General features: G+C 37.6%; 1 protein-coding gene across 3 annotated transcripts in view; it reads left to right on the forward strand.

Moving 5' to 3' along the window:
- Positions 1–3,671: 3,671 nt before the first annotated feature.
- Positions 3,672–23,350, forward strand: part of NLGN1 (neuroligin 1) — a gene marked incomplete at its 3' end in the record, with an annotated part of 2,013,512 nt that continues 1,993,833 nt past the window's right edge. For 2 of the 3 annotated variants that reach the window (XM_081087458.1, XM_081087459.1), the window contains exon 1: positions 22,724–23,349. In XM_081087458.1, coding sequence (XP_080943584.1) covers positions 22,857–23,349 — 493 coding nt within the window. In that variant the 5' untranslated portion in view covers positions 22,724–22,856. Of the gene's footprint in view, positions 3,811–22,537; position 23,350 lie in introns of those variants that run through there. The other variant, XR_013995749.1, reaches the window with a different exon arrangement.

Below are 23,350 nucleotides of genomic sequence, written 5' to 3' on the forward strand. Positions count from 1 at the left end.
ATATAATTATTTTGCATGTTTTTTTAATTCGATTTATAAATGTTATCATCCTTTTTTTTGCAACCTGCTTTTGTTGTTGCTGCTTCACATTACATTTTTGAGATGAATCCGGTTTCACTCAAGTAGCTTTAGTGTGTTCCTTTTTCTTTTTACTGCATTTAATGCAGTGTTGCAGTATGTGAATAGTCTACAAATTACTCACCTTTTTAACCCAAGGCATTTCGATTATTTCTTTTTGTTGGTTTGTTTTTTGAGTAATTCTGTAATGGGTATTTTCTTTACATGAGTGGAGAAGTACACAAAGGTGGAAGACTGGACTTTAGGGCATGCAAGTCTTCAAATACCACTAAATTGTTTTCTGAAGTTGTTGCCCTATTATATACTCTCCATGGATACTCCACGTCCTCATCAATATTTTGTATTATTGGACTTACCAAACTTTTGCCAATTTCATAGTTGTGACATGATATCCCATCATTTTAACTCGCATTTCTTTAATAACTAGGGAAATTAAATACCTTTTTCATATGTCTACTGGACATTGCAAATTTTCTTCTATCAATTGTTCTTCTTTTCAGCCCATTTTTTTCTCCCAATCATTTGTCTTTATAGATTTATAAGAAAGCTTTATGTACTAATCCTTTTTTGGTCACATGTATAAACAAATACCCTCTTTCAATCTATGCCTTGACTTCTTTGATGTAAATGAATTTTTCATCTTTTCAAAAAATTTATACCAACAGTATAGCACCTATTTCAAAAGATTTCAATATATCTCCACATCATAGATTTTGCTATAGGGATTTGCTATAACTGATAAATATATTACTTCCCTCAGGTTCCAGCGAGAGAAAAGAGTTATGGATTACTGATTTAAAAAGGAATTACTACATTAGGTAAATTCTAAGATGATTTTCTTTTTACATTTTAACACCATTAAAATTGGGATGCATCTTAATATTAATAGTGTCAGATTTTATGAAAGACAGTAATGCTTAAGAAAAATCACAATTGGGAATATATATATACATATATGTATATATATATATATATATATATATATATATATATATATATATAAATTTGGGGTCCTGCTTTAATTACTTAATTTTATTATATTAATGTTATTTAGCCCTGAACTCACACTCCTCATTGGAATAGCCTGAAACTGGGATATTTGCTTTATGAAGACCTATCAAAGTGGAGTACCACTTTCCATCTTAATATATCAAATTTAATATTTTTTTCTTTATGGACTTCACTTTTTATGTCTTAATGGTTAATAGACCCTTCTCTTCCAATCTGCCCCAAATCATTAGTTATCTTTTTCTAAATGTTTTAAAACTTTGCTCTGCATCTTTAAGTCTTTATTCCACCTTAAATACATATTTAGGTGTGGAGAGCTAGTATTATAATATTTTCATATATCTAATTTATTGTGTGGATAATTATTTTATTTGCACTGCTCCCTAATGCCATCTATTTATCAAGTTTCTATAAATTCAGCAATATATTTCTGATCCCACTATTGTAATGAACCATTTTGTGTTTCTGAAGCAAGGCTACATTGCTTCAATTGCTGTCATTTTATAAGCCTTAATAGTTCATAAGGAAATTCCCTATTACATGTTCTTTAAAATTGTATCGACAAGTTTTGACCCTTTGCTTTTGCAAACACATATTAGAATTAACTTCCAAGTTCCATGAAAAATTATAGTGGTATTTTTATAATATTACATTCATTTTATAGATTAATTTACAGTATTGAGTCTCCCATCCAGAAACAGGTATATTTGTTCATTTATTTTGGTTTATTCTTTGATTTTAATGATTTAGTATGGGCTCAAAACTGCTATCACATAGCTAGTTAATAGCAAAACCAAGTAGTAAAAGGAAGGTCTTTTGACTCCTTAACACAGTGGTTCTCAAACTTGGCTGCACATTAGAATCACCTGGGACTCTTTTTAAAATCCTGATTTCTGGGCATCATCTTCCGGAAATTCTGTTTCTTTGTTGCTAATGTGGCCCCACCCCATAACAAAGAAACAGAGTTTCTGGAGGATGAGGCTCAGAAATCAAGATTTTAAAAAGATTCCCAGGTGATTCTAATGTGCAGCCAAAGTTGAGAACCACTGCCTTAACAGCTCCCACACTCAAAAGGCTTAATTATTTAGTCAGTTAATAACAAGATCTTGGAATCCTTGCAGTCTCTGAACCCACCAGCATGAAAGAGGATCCAACTTGCCCAGTTTACTAGGCCCTTGATGATCAGAGTGTGGTCAGAGGGCTTGTTAGAAATGCAGAATCTCATTCCTTCCCTGGTCCCACACAATCATAATCCTCATTATTAAAAGATTCATGGGTTATTGGTAGGCATAGTAAGTCTGGGAAGTATTACTTACCAAAAAAGGAGGCCTAAAATGTACTGCATTGGCTCATTTTATCTAAAACCTTCAAAATGGTAGTCGTAAGCTTGAGGTCCTTGAATTGCAAAGGATTCAAGCAAGAAATATTGAGGCCCATATAATGACCCTTAGGCCATGCTCTTCCACCACAGGCTCACAGCAGCCATAATCTGCTTTGCTGAAGGAACATCAAAAGTCAAAATGAGAAGAGATTGTGTAATACACACGCACGCGCGCGCGCGCACACACACACACACACACACACACACACATATTTCTTTAAAGGAAACAAAATGTCGAGTTTTTCTAGAAGTAGTATATTCAGGAAAACTGAAGCTTCCTTTGATATCTAGTTGTTCAAGAAACAAATACACTTGCTTTGAAATCAGTAGCTGTCCCACTGGGGAAAATTATGTAGAAAAAAGATAGATACTGGGGAGACAAGCACAGAAAATTCAGTCTTCAGAGTAAAACAAAAAAAGATCAGATGATTTTTTTCAAGTAATCATATACTATTCATGTTAATCTTCATTCAGCCTTCTTGTTTAACTACTATAGCAGTCAGTTATATACAAGGGGAGGGGAGGAGGAAAAAAAAGGTGAGGAGCGGGGATTGGGAAAGTGAGATTCCTGCAATATCACATCGAGCCACTAGGGGTATCTTTGTACCATTTTTCATCCGGCACTGATTTGAAGTAGAAACCTATATTAGGGGAAAACCAGGGTCCTCGGCATTTTTGCGAGCAGTGCACCCAGAATCCAAAAAAGATTTTTTAAAAAGAAGAAAGAACGAACGAAAGAAACCACAGTCCTTTCGGTCACACGGACAGGGCTACGAATTCCTCCCTCTGTTGGACATCAGCACCAGGGCTTCATTTTTGAGGTCAATTTCCAATCGAGACAAATCTATTGGATTAGTAGGATTATCTGATTGCAGCTGAAAGAAGTCACGTTGTTTGATCATTTGTATTTCTTGCCTGATGGTCGGATCTCCATGGAGGTGGCTTTGGGTCCCCAGGATTCTGGATCCCGGTTGCAGCTGGAGAGAAAAAAGGATCAATCGGCACGTTTTGGAAGTGTCCGTGGGTGAATAAAAAAAAAAAAAAAAAAGAAAGAAAGAAAAAAGAAAAAGAAAAAAAAAGGAGCGGGGGGACGCAACACTAGGGTTGCGGCTGCTTAAAGAAGAAAAACAATTAAAGGAAGCATCTTGAATTCTGAAACACTATTTCGGGGAGGGGGGTGTTTCAAGATTCCAAAACAAAAAGGGGGACTAGAAACTGGTAAATACTTTGACCGATTCAGCTTGAATTCGAAGGCGAAGTGTTGTAGAAACTGTCTCCTTGGCTGGTTGGAAGGGGGCTGGGGAAGATGAGGGGTGCCCCTCGGTGGATTTGTCTTACTGAGGGTAAGTCTGGGGCTCTTTTATTAGGAGGGGGCTGCGGGGGTTCGGGGGCCTCTGCGCGGAAGGTGCTGCGGCCGCGGTGCCGGTGAAATGGGGAGGGAAGGGGGCATGCAAAAGCACCTCGCGCATCTCCGGTGGATCGTTAGGGAGCTGCCTAGATCGAGCTTAAAAACCCTATTTTGTGGGGAAGCCAAGCAACCCTCCAAGCTCTCAACTTTTCATTGAAAATCTTTCCGCTGGGAGATCCCTTCCGGATGCAGAGCTTTCTCCTAGTGAGACTTTAAGGAGAAGCGGCAGGGATGCCTTGGGAACCCGCAAGTGGAGGGGGAAAGCCCCGGTGGAAATCGCGGCTGCCTCGGCGCGGTGTCCGCGGCTGTCTTGGCTTCTCAGGGAATTTTGCAGAGGGAATTGGCCGTTTTCGCATTGTCTCTTTCTCCCTTCCCCTTTCCTCTCCCCCCTGCCCCCTCCAGCCTATCACTAAAGGGTTACAGGGTCACTGCATGGGATAGAGACAGAAGGGAGTGACTGGCCACACATGTTGTCTTGTATTTCGCTCGCACGACTTTGCATATTACAGTCCGAGGTAACTTTCTGGAGTCGGACGAGCCCAGGAAGGCGCTGCAGCTTTCTGCCCAGGGCCCAGGCTGGCGAGTGCGCCAGGAGGCAGCTGCATTTCTGATGCATCCCTGCCCTGCCTGCTTCGCCACTTGCTGGGTTTTCTTTCTGACTGAGCGCAGCGCGCGCGCGTTCCCATTTTCTTGCAGCAGAATTCAGGGCGATTTTTTTAAAAAAAGAATATTTTGTACCTCGAGAAAAGCTCATTTTTTATTTGCAGAAGGAAACTGCATTTTAGCAGATATAATTAAAATGAATCACTCAAAGGAGTGACTATTAATTGAGTCAAGAAACTAAAAGTTGCTTTGGAATCAAGGAAAGCATATTATTCTAAACCAGTTTTGCAACCCACATAGGTGTGGAACAATAACATAAAAAACGATTCATTTGAAATATGTACCTGGCTATCTAGATATACGAATAGGTTAATGGATAGGTTAATAGGCTAATGAACACCCCCATCCTTCTGACAGGTCAGCATTATAATTTTAGTTGGCTTTTTAAATGTAAGGGCAATTCTTTAAATTTTAAACCTTCTGACATTCACATGCATTAGAATAAAATGGAGATAGATACTCCTTAAACTGTCAAATAATGTGTTGTGTACATTTTAATGTTTTGAAGAAAAGCATCAAATGTTTTTTTCAGGGGTTTCTGTTTACAGATTATGAAATGTATGTAGATACAGTTATGGTTTTAGCATGGAAGCCTCTTCATTATTTGTGAACTCATTAGAAGGCAACTCCTCAATGTCATCTGAAGCACTCATCTTGCCAGTACTTACCTTAGGCATTCCAGGTGCACCCGGCATTCGGGCATTAAAAGGGGAGCCTCACCAAACTTTCTTCCTGGATTTGTGTGTGTGTGTTTCTTAAATCTAAATCTTGAGATAGGAACATGCTATTTCTTTTTCTTTTCTTTTTAGGATGAAATAGCAAAATATATAACTTGTCTCCCAAGAATTCTACAGGGGAAGTTAGTTTTTATTCCTGCAGACTTTGTGTAAGCTTGTCTCAAAATGATAGAAATAGCAAGAAATGGTTTCTACAAGCCCAATGGTTAGTTTTAAGGAGGTATCTGAATGGCTAGGTTTGCCTTTTATTTTGCACAGCTGAGTCACATGGTTTCTTGTGCAGTGTGAACTAGAAGAATGGATGTTCTGTGTATTGGTACATTTCTAGCTGCTGTTTCTAGCTACACAGTCCATTAACATGTAACACCTTTTAGAAAAATTAAATCAACAGAAGAAGGCAGCTAGTAAATAACATAATAAATGATAATATTAAATAAATAGTGAAGGTGAATAGGAGGTAGTCTGGGATTTCTCTTTTTAGGCCAAAAGATAAGGCAATGTTGATATGAAAGTGAATGAAGAATATGGAACTTGAAAAAAGGAGGTCCTGTTCAAAGTTAATTTGCATATTTTGCAATCTTTGAGCCAGTGGTCATGGTATGCCCCATAGTGCTAAATAAGAAAATTGAGCTTAATGTGCCTTTTCTTGTTTGAACAATACTTTTCTCTCTCAAGAGTAGTCAGTACTTCCTACTCCCTCATTCTATTCTCTTTTGGCAGAGAGAATGAAAAGGGGGGAACTCTGGCCTACCCTTTGGTTTCTACAAACAGTTTGTATGAAAAACTTTGATGAACTTCGTAGGTGGTAAATTCACTTTGGAAGGTCAATAACAATGGAAATAAACAAAACCACACACCATAAAAGTTTTTAAAACTGCAGCCAGTAAGTGAAGAGCAAGGTACCCCATTTCATACATGTTCTCCATGAATAGAGTAGAGAACATTTGCATTGAAAATCTTGCAATTTTCAGTGTGGGGAACTACTGAAAAACCTGAAGAGTTCACTTAGAAAATTACGTTTTGCTTTACTACATTCAAATGCCTATTTTTGTTCAGGATTATTAAAAAGAACATGGTGGCTTTTAGCTGATCCAACTTTGCTACAAATAACACAGAATGTGGTAGTTTGGAGTAAAGGAATGGAAGCTCTCAATGAGCCCTAAAAATTGCAAGCACAGTTTCTAACGTATGTGACAAGAAATGGCATTGGGTTCCCCAAAACTTGAAAAATGAGTGTTTCATTTACTGGAGCTTCACTTGACAGCTGCACCTGTCCCTCGAAAGCCTCCCATGTGTTCCAAGTGGCCTAACATTCAGGGGGAGATAACACATTTGCTGTAGCTTCCTTTGATTTTGAGATGATTAGATACAGTTAAATGTTATTCTACATTAACTAATTTTTAAAAATTAAATTACTGCACAATCGACTGAAAGCAAAATGAAAAGGGCAATCCTTTTTTAATGATTTGTAGATGTTTAACAAATGGCAACCCCAATGCAAATCTCTCATCTCTTTTGCTTTATTGAAAATGCAAAAAAAGAAGCCCAACTTTCAGTTCATTTAAAATTTTAATTTTGAGTATCTCAAATTTGCAAATCCTATAAAAACTAAAAACAACAACAAACAAAATAGTGAGCACTCATCATGAATCTAGAGTGTCATTTTTAATACATTTGCAAAGATAATTTGAAATACTTTGAGGGAACTAACCGCTTAATCTTATGGGATAGCAACATTCCCCACTATTTCTAAGAAGAATGATTCCTTAGCAGTTACAGGTTTGATTACTTTCGCTTTGTTATTAATGAAATCACATTGCCAATGTCAAATATTGCTATGATGCTATGAATTATCCCTGCCTTTAAGATTCCCCTTGCCCCCTGCCCCCAAAACTATACTTATTTGATAGCAAACCTATGTGAAAGAGAGACTGCCAACTCTAAGCTTAACTGAAGTCAGAGAAAACGAGTAAATCACTCCAGACATTTGAAATGATTAAACATTTGGGGGGATTTTATATGAATTCTTTTTATGACAGTCAATATAATCTCTTCTGTGCCTATTTCCGTTGCATGTAAGAGAAATTCTAGTCAATGGCAGGACGCTTTACTGCTGCCATTACTGCAGACTTTATAGATCAGAGATGTGTCAGCATGTTAGCTATCGCAGTAATGCCTCTTTTGTGTGAAACCTTATGGGCCTTGCAGGCACTCTCTCATTCTGACACTCATAAAACGTTCAAGTCCCCATATTTATTATTTAATTTTCTTACTATAGATAGCAACAGAGCACTTCAGTATATGAATGTGTAGCCAAAAATTGACAGGAGAATGTGAATGGGACTAATGAGTTTCAATAATACACATATTAGGAACCACTAAAGGAAGTTTAATTAAGAAAAACAAGTTGAGCATGAAATTCATTTTGGAACAAATAGAATCTAAGTTACTGCCACAGATGTAAAGTCAAAAACCACAGTGATGCATCCCAGGAAAGAAGGTTCCAGGCTGAGACTCAGATCTACCCAACACAGTTGACATCTTAGGACCCAACTTTAACTTGAGGAGCTTGGGTTTGACTTATGAAATAGGAGGATATATTTTTTATAGTGTTTTCACTTTTATCTGCTTCTGTAGCAATTTTTGTTTAGTATTTTAACTATATATCTAGTCACACTTTTTGTACATAAACTTGTTCCCTTGAGACAGGCCAGGCAGTAACCTCTTCTTTTTCTATCGTCTGCCTTTCTAATACCACCTGTGTCTGCAGTTAGAGCTGCCTGCTGAAGCCCATGTCATCGCTTTGGGTGTGCTGTTAGTGGTGTTTCAGTAAGAAACGGGTTTATCTATCTTTTACTTGTATCTATAATTCTGTTTCATTTTTGGCATAATCTAGAAAATAAGTCCATTTATTTATTCATTTGCTTGCTTACTTATTTATTTGGTAGTGGCAATGTGTTGGGGGGGCGGGCAGAAGTTATGGAGGAGATAAAATATCAAGAAAATATTTTCCTAGAATGTGGGTTTTTTTTTTTTTTACATTTTGTCTGTATCTAAATAACATAGTAAATTCTGAAAAGAGTGAAAAAGTCAGGGAATAATATGGAGGTCTCTATATGTTTCTCAACCTCCGCCTTTTTGGAAACATCCAACTGATGTACAATTTATTCCTGATGCAGATGTTTGGCATCACTTATGTGTAACAGTAGTTTTTACTCCCTTGACACACCCAGTGAATGTTGAGTCTTCAGAAGGAAAAAAGGTTAATTTTAATATTTCAGCATGAATTGAAAATTCTGTTGCCTTAAAAAGTTTTGATGAATACCTTTTTATTGTCATATGGAATACTTACTGTGCTTAGAAATTCAACAAGGTCATGTATGAAATCCATGGACATTGATTTGATAAAAATTAACTTGGGATTGTAACTAGTATGATTTCCCCCATAGGACAATCACTTCTCTTATGACAGAACTGACAGTGATTAGTACATATGACATTGACCAACAGTTGTCACAAAATTTGTACCTGAAAGTGATCCTTGAGTCATTTAATAGTTAACCATAACACTAGAAGGAATAAAGATTCACTTCAGTAACCATTATGTTTCAAGTAACTGCATCTGTCATTTTTAATTTACATCTATATTACTTAGCTGTCCAAAACTTTACATACAAGTGACAATGTTATCTATCCTTTTTCTTGGGTAAAAAAAAGTCACCAGTTTCATTACCTCTTTAACTGTGCCAGGTGTTCTAATGTATATGCTACTATGAGACTGATACTGAAAGTGCCTATTATTTAAAGCTGTGGTCTTTAGCAATCACATCTGAGTATTAAATGAATATACAAAAGTAAAATATTTTACGTAATGAAACAATATTGTAGTGGCAGTGATGGCAGGGATTTCTGTCTGCTTTCTCAAAGCTGTGTGTTTCTCACCAGCACCTAGAACAGTGCCTGGCACATTACTGGTGACCAACAAATACTTGTTAAATGAATAAAGAGACCTGGCTTTAGCTTGCTTGTTACTTTTTTGCTTAAAAATTGGTTTCTTCATTTCTGCTTTTCATTTTTTTTCTTAAATACATGATTTCTTATTTGAATTGATAGACATTTTGAAGTTTTGTGCAAAATCCCCAAAGCAGAAAGGAATATATTTAAAGGTTGAATTTTAATCAAACAAATAATTGAAAATTTTTAGTGAGTTTTGTACAAAGTTTATTTACCTTATTTAGATAGATTATTTTATCAAAACTTACAAGTGTGATATAATTATTTCTGGTTATAATTTACCAAAATGTACATTAGAATTATTTTCAGCCATGGGGGAAAAATGTGATATTTCAAGGAATTTAGAAACACTAAAAATTATTTCAAACACAGAACTTGGACAGTAAGATCTAAAATGTAATGAAAGTTGGTGTTTTGGTCATTATTTACAACTTAGAAATTTTTTTGAAACACTTTTTGATTCTAAACTCTATTAGTCAATTTTCTTTAAATGATGAATTCATCTAGCAATTAGTATCCCACGTGTATATGAAATCCTTGTGAATATCTATTCATTGGTCTGTTACACAAATGACCCATGAATAGAACATCGTTTTGAATCTTATTAGTATTAGCACTGGTAGAACTGTAATATGAAAGGCAATAAGAATGTGGATAGCTGAAGAAGATTACCACTGTCATATTCTTTCGCCTTTGGGGCACTGGTTGAGCTCTAAGCCATGTCAGGAATGACAGGAAGCCATTATTGTTGTTTGGTGCCTTATGTGAAAGGAGTTGGTGGTTTTAGTCCAACTCCTAGTAGACACTTACTTCTTAAACAATAGTCACTATAGTATTTGCCAATTCCAGCAGAAGCCTGGGAGTGAATGAACACAAAAGTTTAACTACCGTGTCTCTGCTAATCATCCTCCACGGGGTCAAGATTGACACAGCCTGGCATAGGGCCATACTGAGAAACTTAGCGCTGCTTCTGCCAAAGTTGTAGCTATTCTCTGGCCACAAGGGATTTTTTTTAAAGAGGACTTTAATTAAGCAGGGCACCAGGAAGAGCGATTCTCCACTATTCCCAGGCACAGCAACTCACTAGAAACACAAATAAACTTAAATAGTAAATTGAGAATATAGAACTGCTGTTAGGTTGTGCTATCTTCTCTATAAAGACACTGGCAGACATAATTAAGTTGCTTCTGGAAGCAATGACTTGTGACCCACAGGTTGCCCCTTTCAGACCAAAGCATCAATTTAACATCAAGGAAAGTAATCAACTCTACCTGGATGTCTCTCCTAAGCTCTTGAGTGATTCTTCATTTTCTTCTGGGGGATCAAAAGGCTGCCAGTTGGTTTTCAAGAGTCTTCCTGCAGTAGTTTACACATACATTAAAATTGTTGCCCAGGCTTTTTAAAAGATAAAATAAAAATTTAACATTCTGTCTTCTTGATTCCTGCCCCTCACCCAATTTCGCCGTCTTAATCCCTGGCAGTCAAGACTTCTAAGTAGAGTCTAGATTTGATAATTCGTATTTGGAGATTCTATCTGAGAGTAGGTTCACAGTAAATGAAAAGTAAAACTTATTGTATATAGTTAAAAGTTAAATGACTTGTTTCAGCTGCTCCCTGAAAACAACACAAATAAGACACTCTAATATTTAGCCTGTTACAGAATTTACCAGGTGACTGAAAAATACACAGGATTACCTGGAGATACAGGAAAAACTCATTTATTCCCAGATGTACAAGTACCGTGACTCAGGGGAGCCTGTTTCCAAATCCTGAGCAAGCCAATATGGAGGAAGCTTTCTCTTTATACCCTTTGGTTTTTTTGTCTCTCAAATATGGATCAGACTTCCGGACCTTTCATGAGCTTTGCAAAAAGCCCTGTGTGTTGGGATGGGGGCCGTGAGACCACACCTAAAGGCCTGGCCTGGCGCCAGCGCTGATAACCCCCTCCAGGGGTTGTGTATGGTTCATGGTTTATGGCCTCTGTGAAATGGGAGCATTTAGGTAAACAGGTCTTGCAAGACCAGATAATTAAGGAAGGGGCAAGTGACCCAGGGGTGGGCAAACTTTTTGACTGGAGGACCACAATGGGTTCTCTAAAATGGATGGAGTGTTTGTGTGAACTAACATAAATTCAAAGTAAACATCATTACATAAAAGGGTACCATCTTTTTTTTTTTTTTTTAGTTTTATTCATTTCAAACGGGGCCGGATTCGGCCTGCGGGCTGTAGTTTGCCCAAGGCTGGTAGACTATAGGCTAACAGGAATGTTCATTAGGGATACTGATTAACTAAGTACAGAGTCAGGCTGCTGGTCTCTCCCCCCCACCCCCCACCCCCAAAAAGTCTTATTTTCGTCATCAAGCCATTAGTTGTAATGATGGTCATAGTAGAAATTCAGTTGTGGAATGTAAAAGGAAATGCTATCACTTTGATATTTTTTCCCTTGCATTGTCAAAAAAGCTGCCATGGTATCTTAAAATTTTACTGTTTTTGCCAAACAGTAATGTAATTAGCTGCCAGTCTATACAGTCACCCACACATACCCCTGCGTGATGAGTTTTCAGTATAGTTTAATTTGTTCCCCTGTTTCATCCCCTCTTGCTCCAACTCTAATTAAGATAATGCCATTGTCACAGAGGTCAGTCATCACAGGTATATTTTTAAAAATCTGAGGGTAGGGCTACTTGATGAAAAGTAATAATGAATAAGTGAAATGTTTCCACTTATTTGTATCAAGAAATATTTTCTGATAACCTACAATGTAATGATTTATTCTGGGGAAGGTTACTAAAAATCAACAGTTCCAAAGTGATAGCCTCTTTTTTGAAGAGTGAGGCTAATTTGATCATGTTATTTTTATGATTATAATTCTTCTCAGACTTGGGATGTGATCTCACATTTTTCCTAAAATGGCATAGAAATTATTGAGTTGTCTTCTCTCCAGCCTGTTGCCCCACTCTTCTTTCAAGTCATACCGGTCTCTTTGTTGTTGGAAAGCCTCTGGTTTCACAGCATTTGGGTCTTCCCTTGCCTCAGTCTGGCACACTCGGTCCTCTGGTCCTGACCTGCCAACTCCTATTCATCTTTCAGAACCCAGTTTATAGATCACTTCTTCAAGATCACATTCTTACTACAGGTCCATTAAATCTTCCCTCAGAGCACCCTGCATTATCCCTTTTGGCAAAGCATTTATGACTAGATAGTTATTTGTATAATTGACTTACATAAATTGTGTCTTCCCCATTGAACTGCAGTCTCCATGCAAATTAGCACTATTCCTTTGTTATTCCTAAGTTGCTTCACACTAAATAGTGTAAGGATGAAGAAGGAAGCTGCGTGTATAAGTTGCTGTGATTAAAAACTGTTATGGGTACAGTTACAAGAATGGTAACACATGCTTTTGGGGTTGGGCGAATCTGGAAAGGATGTACTGATCTTTGAAACAGGCCTTGATGAATACTAGCTGGAGTCCCTCTAGGCCAGCCATGGGCAAACTACGGCCCGCGGGCCAGATCCGGCCCGTTCGGCTGTTCTATCCGGCCTGCGGAGCTGAAAGAGCGGAGGGTTCTCTTGCTCTCCCCTCCACTCCTTCACCAGCAGCAGTGTTAACATGTATTAGTTCACACAAACACTCTATCCATGCTTTTGTTCCGGCCCTCCTGTCCAGTTTAAGAACCCATTGTGGCCCTCAAGTCAAAAAGTTTGCCCACCCGTCTAGGCAAAAGCTGAGCCTGGGAAGAGTGTTTTCCAGGAAGGAAGATCTTGGTAAACAAATTGGGCCCAGTGCTAGGTGCTGCCTTCCATTAGTATTGTTTGTTTTTCTCTACAAAGATAAATTGCCACCAGCTAGAACCTCTGCATATACTCAGGATTTTTTCCCTGGATATTCTTTAAAATATTTAGTTGGTAAATTGTTTTCTCCTATTACTGTCAAATTTTAGTGTGCCATTTATCCTTAGCATTCTATTTTCTCTTATTTTCTCACATGTTTGGAAAGGTTCATTTAAAGTAGAAGTAACCCAAGGAGAAAGAGAACAAGTAGAATTGCTTATACTTTTTTGCAAAGGAAGAGGGAATGGGATGTAACTGGAGAACTGTTGAGGCTTGCCTACCTTTTATCCTAGAAGGAGGCTATGGACAAAATGGAGAAGGAGGCAGGGTTGTCTGTAGAGTCTATTGATTCTTCTGCCTTATCTCTTTCTATTTGTTGGAATTCAATACATTCACAAAACCGTGTTCTTGTTTTATTGAAAAGTGTTTCAGTGGCTTTGTATTTCAGATCTTCAATGTAATGATCAATTACACTGAGATAATGATCTCTACTTTTTGGTATTTAGAAAAATTAAATGAGATTATGAAATTAGCTCACTGGACCTACTTCATGCTTAGTTGGTGCTAGCCATTAATCAAGTAATCAGTTAATAATGGTCATGGCAGGATATATTTGTTACTACATTAGTTTTCAATAGCTACATATTGATATGGCCACAACATGGGACATGGTACCCCTTGAACTTCTATGTAATCAAGGTCTGTAACTTGGATATTCCCATCTCAGAGTAGATCCTTTGTAATCCTTGGTTCTAAGGATGTGGGTTTATTTCTGGGCTCCCTATTCTGTTGCATTGAGCTATACGTATGTTTTTATGCCAGTGTCATGATGTTTTGATTACTGTGGCCTTGTAATATAGTTTGATATTAGATAGCAATTCTCCAACTTTATTCTTTTTTCTCAAGATTGCTGTGGCAATTTGGAGCCTTTTGAGGTTCCATATACATTTTTAATTTTTTTTAAACATTTTTACATCTTTTTTTTAATATATTTTATTGATTTTTTACAGAGAGGAAGGGAGAGAGATAGAGAGTTAGAAACATCAATGAGAGAGAAACATCGATCAGCTGCCTCCTGCACATCTCCCACTGGGGATGTGCCCGCAACCCAGGTACATGCCCTTGACCGGACTCGAACCTGGGACCCTTGAGTCCGCAGGCTGACACTCTATCCACTGAGCCAAACCAGTTAGGACCCAGGTACTTTTTTTAAAACAATTGTAAATGGGGTTGTTTTCTTAGTTTCCCTTTCTGATAGGTCATCATTACTGTATAAAAAGCAACTGATTTCTGAATATTTATTTTGTATCCTACTACTTTAATTGAATTCATTTATCAGTTCTAGTAGTTTTTGGTGGCATCTATTGGTTCTATATATATATATAGTATCGTGTTATTTACAAATAATGACATTTTACTTCTTCCTTTCCAATTTGGATGCCTTTTATTTATTTATTTTTTCCCTTGGCTTGTTGCTGTAGCTAGGACTTCCAATACTATATTGAATAAGAGTGGTGAAAGCAGACTTCCTTGCCTTGTTCCTGATCTTAAGGAAAATGCTTTTAGTTTTTGCCCATTTAGTATGATGTTGGCTGTGTGTTTGTCATATATGGCCTTTATTCCATTGTGGTATGTTCCCTCTATTTCCACCTTGCTGAGAGGTGTTTTTTTTTTTTTGTTTTTTTTAATAAATGTGTGCTCCATTTTATCAAATGCCTTTTCTACAACTATTTATTTGATCATGTGATTTTTATCCTTCATTTTTTGTTATTTGGTGTATCACATTTATTGATTTGTGGTTTTTTTACTACCCTTGCCTCCCTTAAATAAATCCCAGTTGATCATGGCATATGATCTTTCTAATATATTACTGATAATTTTAGCATGTATTGTTGAGAATTTTAGCATCTATGTTTATCATGGATATAAGCCTATAATTTTTTTTATTGCTTTGTGGTGTCCTTATCTGGTTTTGTAATTAGGCTAATGCTGGCCATGTAGAATGAGCTTGAATTTCCTCCTCTTGAATTTTTTTGAATGGTTTCAGAAGGACAGATATTATTTCTTCTTTGAATGTTTGGTAAAATCACCTCTGAATCCATCTGGTCTAGAACTTTTGTTTGTTGTGAGTTTGTTGACTGGTGTTCGCCAGATCTATACAGGTTCAGACTTGGTGCCAGGGCTGGGTTTGAGGTCACACTAACCCATGTCCCAGTGCATACAAAGGTTAGCTGCCACCCTCTGGGTGCTCGCACATCTTTGTGGTTGGGCAGGGTCTCAGGCAATCAGCAGGGTGAGGCCAGCAGATTTTATTGTGCCCAAGCAGAGCAATATTTGACTGTGTGAAGGGAAGGCTCTGCACCTGTTTGGCATGTGAGAGAAAAATGTTCCCTGTCCTAGAGCCACACAACTCAGTCTGTCCAGGATTTGCCTGATCATGATCACAGTAGGATGGGGCCACAGGAGTTGGGTGGATGGGCTAGCATACCTCCCTTGAGGGGGAGGTGCAGGTCAGTCTTGAGGGAAGGTTGAGAGAGTTGCGCTTGCCACTGAGCCACACAATACAGTCTGTCCCATATTCTGGCCAGACCATAGCAAGGCAGAGCCACCAAAAATTGGGAGGGTGGGGCCACCAGGAGTGTAGAGAATGGGGCTAGGGAGTCCCTGGTGAGGGGAGACACCAGTCAATTTCACGAGAAAGTGGGGTGATTGTTCCCCATCCCAAAGTCATACAACTCAGTCACAGATACTCCCTGAGTCTTCCCAGATCTTTACACCCTGGGCTAGGCAGCTGACTCCTCAGCAGAGCACAAGCTCCATAGGATGGGGTGACAGGGTATCCAGAGGGTGGGGTGATTGCTTTTTGGGGAAAAGCCTGATGCCGTTTCAGGGGAGTACACCACACATGAAAGCTGGCATCTGTGGTGTGGGAGAGGAACTCAGCTCAGGGATCTGGAGTCTGTTCCTTCAGCTCTCCAGAGCCACAAACCCCCATCTCTCCTCACGCTTTTCAATATTTTTGTGTGAAGTTAGTATATATGATTAAATAGACCTTGTTTTGAGTCTTGCAATGTAGCTGAAGAAGAGCTTGTACTAAACGTAGAAGTTTCATTTTTCCTTGTTTCTTTTTCTTATGATTGTATTACTAGTATTTCCCTTACTCCACATTTATCTTGTGGGAAAAACAATCCAGTAGCCTGTTCTGTGAAGGGTACTTCAATTAAAACATGATGAAAATGTATAAATCCACCTATCCAGCGATGTAAACTCCAATCCATCACTAAACATTGAAGAAGAACCATAACAACGATAAAATGCCACTGCTGGCAAGCCTACCGCTTTACAGAGCTTCACACTTTCCCAAGAATATCTCTAGTGCCGTATGCATCACACAACAAACCATGTGAAGGCACTGGCATTGCACCATATATTCATATTAGCAAAGCGTAACTTCTTTCTCTTTTTGCTTCATGTAAAATATTATGCTACAGAGAAGTTCAGCAATTTACTTCCCTTTTCTCACCTATCTGGTCATCTCCTGGTGGCATGTGAGCACACTGCTTTGGAGATCCCTGCTCCACAGTATTGCCAGTTTAACTTTTTTTGTGAATTGATTTAATAATACTCTTCCCCTGCTAGGAATATGTAAGGGCTTTTCATCATCCAGTGAATAAAATCCAAATTATTTAGCCTTTTCATGAAGTGCTTGCTTGATTTGGCTGTAACCTGACTTTTCCTGTCTCGTTCAATGCTGATCTTCATTTATTCTGTATTCCGGCCAAACTAAACTAAATCCTCCTCAAATGTGGCTGCCCCTGTCCTTTCTGTCATAGGTCAGATGTCCCACGGGAAATATGAAGGCCCTGAGATGGAAGTTTGCCAGCAGGAAGCTTGTTGGGGCATGCCCTGGGACTAAATACCTGGCAAGGAGGGAGAGACTCACAGGCAACTCCTCCCTCCACTCCTTTCCACAGGGAGCCTCCTGGCGGGGATGGCCCTTTGAAATTGATATGCATTGAGGCAAGAAGGACAGGTCTTTCTACACTGGTGTGAACCAGTCTTTGGCATGTGAGCTAGGTCCAAGCAGGCTGAGCACCACAGTATATGCTACACATCCTTTCTGCTGTTTCTGGAATGTGCCTGAGGTCTCTTCCATGACCTTCAATGTTTGTTCCAATCTTATTCATTCTTTGAGGCCCAACACAAATTCCCCCTGATTCATGAACTCTTTCCTATTCTATTAACTCAGGGTAGACCTGTCTCTTCTTTTAAAGGCTAACAACATTTTGTGTAATTGTGTTCATTTGCTTATTCATCCCATTTTTAAAGTACTTACTAGGTGAATTAATTACACATTGGTGACTTCAGTTACTGAAAGGACTCACAGTACTCAAAATAGCTTATACTCACTGGACAGCTTTATGACAGGCAAAGACTATAATACAGCAATAGCAGGAGAAGGGTAGGTATTGAATGGAGTCTGGAAATCTCAGACTCAGGCTTTGTTCTCCTATTGCTGGGTCTCACAAGATACTCCTTGTCCCTAGGTCATGAACCACCACCAGTGTGCATGTGAAACATATTGGTAGAGAAAGCCCAAAATCTGTCGGTGATCAGGTTTTCTTACAGTGGGGGCTGGCCACACAGGCACATTTTAGTTACATAGCTAGATGGGGCCATTGAAAATCACCACACTCCACTGGAGCTGGCCATTATTAAATGCAACTATTATTAAATTATTATTACTAAATCCAATTCTTAAATCGAATATTAATAGTAAGCACTGTTGACAGGCAGATGTATTCTGAACTCAAAGCAACTCAAACACATAGCTATAAAACATTATTTAGCTTTAGTTAACACAGTCAGTCTTTATTATTCCTAGATCAGTATTTTCAAATTTGCCTGTTCACTAAAATGTATTTGTAACTTCTAAATCAATACTCATGGTGCTTTCACAGTTATTCATGGACATGAGCAAAACAGTACATAATTTGAATTACCCTATGAGTATGTTTCCAGCTGAGATTGAACAAGGTGATACTCTGCCTACTTGTTTCAGCTCTCAGAGCTGAACAGAGGACAGGGATGGTAGTGAGATGTGTAGTGTAGTCCTACAAACTCTAGCTCTTGGCAAGGTGGAGGGGGTTTGAGTTCCAACTCTGGACTATTAGTGGCCTCAGACAAGTCACTTAACACATCAGAACTTTATTTTCTCTATTGTAAAATAAATAAAATCTACTAAGGTAAATCATGTTTAAGATTTAAGATTATAATTTATAACTATGTGTGTGTGTGTGTGTGTGTATTTACCTAGGGGAAATGGATCTATGTTCCCTAATTCAGTGTTTGCAATGACTCAATAGAACATTACTGCAGTGAATAATGCCAGTCAACCGAATTGGCCAGACTCTACATTGCTCAGTGATAAGCATGCATTCAATCCAGATCAGCTGAAATTTACCGAGGCCTGCACTATGTAAAGGATTTTCATATAGATTTTATGATGAATATAAAGATATTATTTAAAAAAACACACAACACAAAGTCCTTACCCTTGAATAAGAAATTCAATGGGGTTGGGGGGATTAAGTTCAATAATAAAAAAAAAAAGCAAGGTAGGAGAAAACAGGTGACATAAAAAAAGATAACACAAAAAATTATGTAAAATTAGCAGTCAGACTTCCTACTGGATCCTACCTCCAACTCATCATGTATTGCTTGAACATGTCACTTTCCAACCTGCATTAGAGCCATTTTTTATGTGACTTATTTCTTTATGTGACTTATTTTTATGTGACGTATTTCTTTATAATATTGTAGCTATTTGGGAGCAATGACTGGATTGTACTTCTCTCTGCTCTCTCTATAATCATCCCTTTGGACTGGGTCACTCAAGCACAAAATTGTGGATAAACCAGTTATTTTGATAAGTCAATGAAAGTGACATGATATATTCCCATTTATGTCTCTTTAAGTTTTATTCATTTTTTATCTTATTTCTCTCAGTATGATAACACATGCATTAACCCAAGGGGAGAAACAATGGAGGGATTTTTGAGCTGGTATCTCCACTAACTTCAAAGCCAGATGAAGTGAGTCCTGTATGGATTGATAAGCTCAACTACTTGCCTGCTCTGCTGAGTAAAGCTTTTCTGATCTCATTATTTTAATATATTTATTACAAAATATTTCAAACATACAGGATAATACAGAAAATTCCAAACAAAGGTGTGTGTATATGTGTGTGTGTGTGTGTGTGTGTGTGTTATCACCCACCACTATCAAATGCTAAGATATGTAAAACTTAATTAATTGCTGTTTTTTTAAGGCCTCATCACAGGTTATCTATCTTAGGTGCCAATTAATTAATTATGTGAATTAATTAATTAATAACTAGAACTAATTTCATTCTCTTTCCTCCTTACTCAGGAATGACACATGCCTTGTTAATACATATTTATGTATCCATGAATAATATATGGAATTGTTTTACTTATTTTAAGCTTCATTTATTTAATAGCATTTTATTGCCCCTAATCTTCTGCAACTTGCTTTATTAAACGTTTTGATATTTATTTATGTTGATATATTTAGGTCGAGGTCTTTTATTTTCACTGAAGTACAGAATTCCAATTTATGAATATATCATAATTCATTTATCAATATCTATTAGTGGACATTTAGGATATTATGAATTTGGGAGTGTTTTTTTTTTTTTTTGGTTACCCATTATTTTAACATGAACAATCTATCATGGCTTTCAATGTAAAGATAAAAAGGTAAAAAATCTAACAGAGTAAAATATAAGCTTTCAATAAGAACAGGGCATACCAATTACATTTCTCTGTTTCTATGACATTGTCAGAGTATTTACCTAGACTATCTTCTGCAGGAACATAAATGCTCTTACAATTCAATTTTAAAAGTACTAGGATCAGTTTTTTAAAGTGCTAATTGTGGAATGAAAGACTATATCATGTACAATGATCAAGAGAATGCCCTTTCAATCAGATGCCACTGGACTCCTGTATCTGTTATTGATCAGCTAATCAGCTGAGAGACCTCGGCCAAGGAATTTAACGTCTTTAACTCTCAGTTTCTCATGAGTAAAAAGGGGATGATTGCTGAACCCATATTATAGGGTGGTTGTAAATGAGATTGTAAACACATAAAAGCTAAGGGTTTGGCATATACTAAAGAAGAACCAATAAATAGGAAAAATATCCATATCTATATCTATTTATCAATATTTTAATTTCAGTTATTCAAACCAGCCGTATTTTCACATTAGACTTGGGTGACTGCTAATATAATAGCAACTTCTAAAAAATCTTTGGGGTCAACACTGTAGTTCTCTATACATTGAACCCATGAGAAATGGGATAATTTTGTAACCTTGGAAGCTAAGCATTATTAGAATTTGAAAATTTGCCATTGCGTGCAGAATTCGAATCTGTCACAGTTTGTGTTAAGTAGAACATCAGCGGGAAACAGGAGACCCTTTATTTGTAACACAGTTAAGGATGCGCAAATACAAAAAGAAGTGTTATTTATTGATTTTTTAAAATAATAGTTCAAAATATATTTATATGGAATTCAGAGAAGAAGGGAGGGGGAGAAACGAGCCTGTAACCCAGGTGGCATGTTCCCTGACTGGGAATGGAACCGTGACCTCCTGGTTCATAGGTCGATGCTAAACCACTGAGCTACGCCAGCTGGGCATGTTACTTTGTATTGTTAATGAAATACCAAGTGTGTAAAGAAGAACTCTTGAAAATTGTGGTACCTGAAAATTAGACTGAACAGAAAATAGTGAGTGACTTTTAAAACCTAACCACAGGTTCTTTATTTTAGGTATGAAAGGGTGCTTTTTAACACCAAAATGTTACTAGGAAAGACAGCCATGCTGTGGCCCACCCGGATTCTGCACAAGAATAAGCATAATATACTCCAAACAGAAATGGGTTTGTGTAGCTAAATCTTCAATACATGCTAAAGTTCTGGGACAGGAATGGGATGGGCCTAAGCCCGTCTTTTGTATGTTAATGTGCTTTCACAGCAAAGGTATGTGAATTAACAAGGACTGGAGTATTTTTGAAGAAAGACATTTATCTCCTTATTGCCTTCTGTGATGAGCTCAAGGAACACTAGGCCTGAACCAAATCTCTTGCTGACCTCTATGGTTTTTACAATCTCCTTTTCCATAGCAGTCAGGGCGGCCTCACTGCCAGAGCAGCACTTCTTCGAGAATCCTCTCATAATGTGACAGAAGCATCTGTCATACATATCAACACTGTTATTTTCAAAGTAAGCTCTTTAAAAGGTGGCTTGAATAAGAAAAGACAGATTTGCCAACTTGTATGCTGTTTTGCAGTTAATGTAAGATTACACTGTGAATGGCACTGCGGGGAATCTTACATTCTATTCTGATGCATGTTGAGTTGAACTGGGTAAACAGTGTTAGATGTTTGATTAGTGTTAATATGCAAGATGCAATGATTAGGTATGATTGTTCTTTTAAACTTAGAAACAGTCTTTTCTTAAAAAAAATTCTTTCTTTGCTTTCTAACAGATAGTGATAACAACATTTGTAATTTAAAATATACTGACTTTGACTCAGAAATTAATTTTCACCTTGCAAATGTACTGATACTTACACTGTATAGCTAGATGGTAAGAAAACTGCCTGTAAAAAAAAAAAAATGATGCCAACTTCTGTTTCTTTTTCAAATTGTATCTAAATCCACTGTGTCATTTAAATTTTTTTACCCTTAATTTAAAGTGACTATTTGTAGTTAATGATTTGATGCAGACTTTTGCTAAACAGCCAAGAGGTTTACGTCATTAGGTAGTTGTACTTAAATGATTATACTTCAACTAATAGTAGTTTTCTTGTTATAACATTAGCTTTTTTTTTTTTTCTCCATAGCATAGATTGGGGACCACGTTTTGTTTATTCCTTAACATATACAATTATTCTAGCAGATTTTGTTTATGTTCTATTAATTCTCTCCCAATATTTATTTTTTTCAATAAGGTTTTCTGTTATTGAGTTCTAATTGTGAGCACATTTGCTGATTAATTGTGTTGTTTGTTGAAGTGATTGAAGAGTATCAATAAAGGGGAAATTTCACACATCACTTTTATTTGAAAAATACTACACTGTGAGATGCTCTTGCAACTGTATGTTTTGACAAGGCCTGCTTCCACTCAACAGTGTATAAAGTTGTCAGGCAAGTCTCTCTATCTAATAGGTATTTCACTTGTCATGTCAAACCGAAATTTTCCTATAGTAATATTTGATTTACTTGGCTCTAGCCACTATTAATGTTTCCTGGAGCTTGTAAAACATCTAGTTGTCACTCTGACCATTTTAGCTTGTTTGTGCTAATGATTTATTTTCATTTTCTCTAGGATAGAGATCTGCAGCTAAGTGGATTTGATTTATAAGAGGGAATCTACAGTCAATGGCCTCTCTCCCCACGTAGCTACTATGGAAAACAGAGTGGTCAATAGGATTTGGTCTGATAAATAGTGATGACTGAAGATGCTCCTTCAATACATGTGAAGTCAATGGGAGATGCTGGCTGCAGGAAGAGCTTTCTGAGCTTTTCTCGGCAAGTTCACCTTTAAGAAATAGGAGGTGCATTCTACCATTATAAGGTCTTTCTCAAGTGGATACAGATACTTTTGCCTCACTGTAACCGGACAACTAGACAACTGATGTGGGACCATGGCACTGCCCAGATGCACGTGGCCAAGTTATGTGTGGAGAGCAGTAATGGCATGCTTGTTACACAGGGGACTGGGCGCCTCATTGACTCTCTGTGTGTTGGCATGTTTGCTTCAGGCTGCCCATGTACTCTCCCAAAAATTGGATGATGCAGACCCACTGGTGACTACCAACTTCGGCAAGATAAGAGGGATTAAGAAAGAACTCAATAATGAAATCTTGGGACCTGTTATTCAGTTTCTGGGGGTTCCATATGCAGCACCGCCAACAGGGGAACATCGTTTTCAGCCTCCAGAGCCACCATCCCCCTGGTCAGATATCAGGAATGCCACTCAATTTGCTCCCGTGTGTCCCCAGAATATCATCGATGGCAGGTTGCCGGAAGTCATGCTTCCTGTGTGGTTTACTAATAACTTGGATGTGGTTTCATCATATGTACAAGACCAGAGTGAAGACTGCCTGTATTTAAACATATATGTCCCAACTGAGGATGG

Source organism: Myotis nattereri (genome assembly GCF_964212035.1).
Source record: "Myotis nattereri genome assembly, chromosome: 3".
NCBI lineage: Eukaryota > Metazoa > Chordata > Mammalia > Chiroptera > Vespertilionidae > Myotis > Myotis nattereri.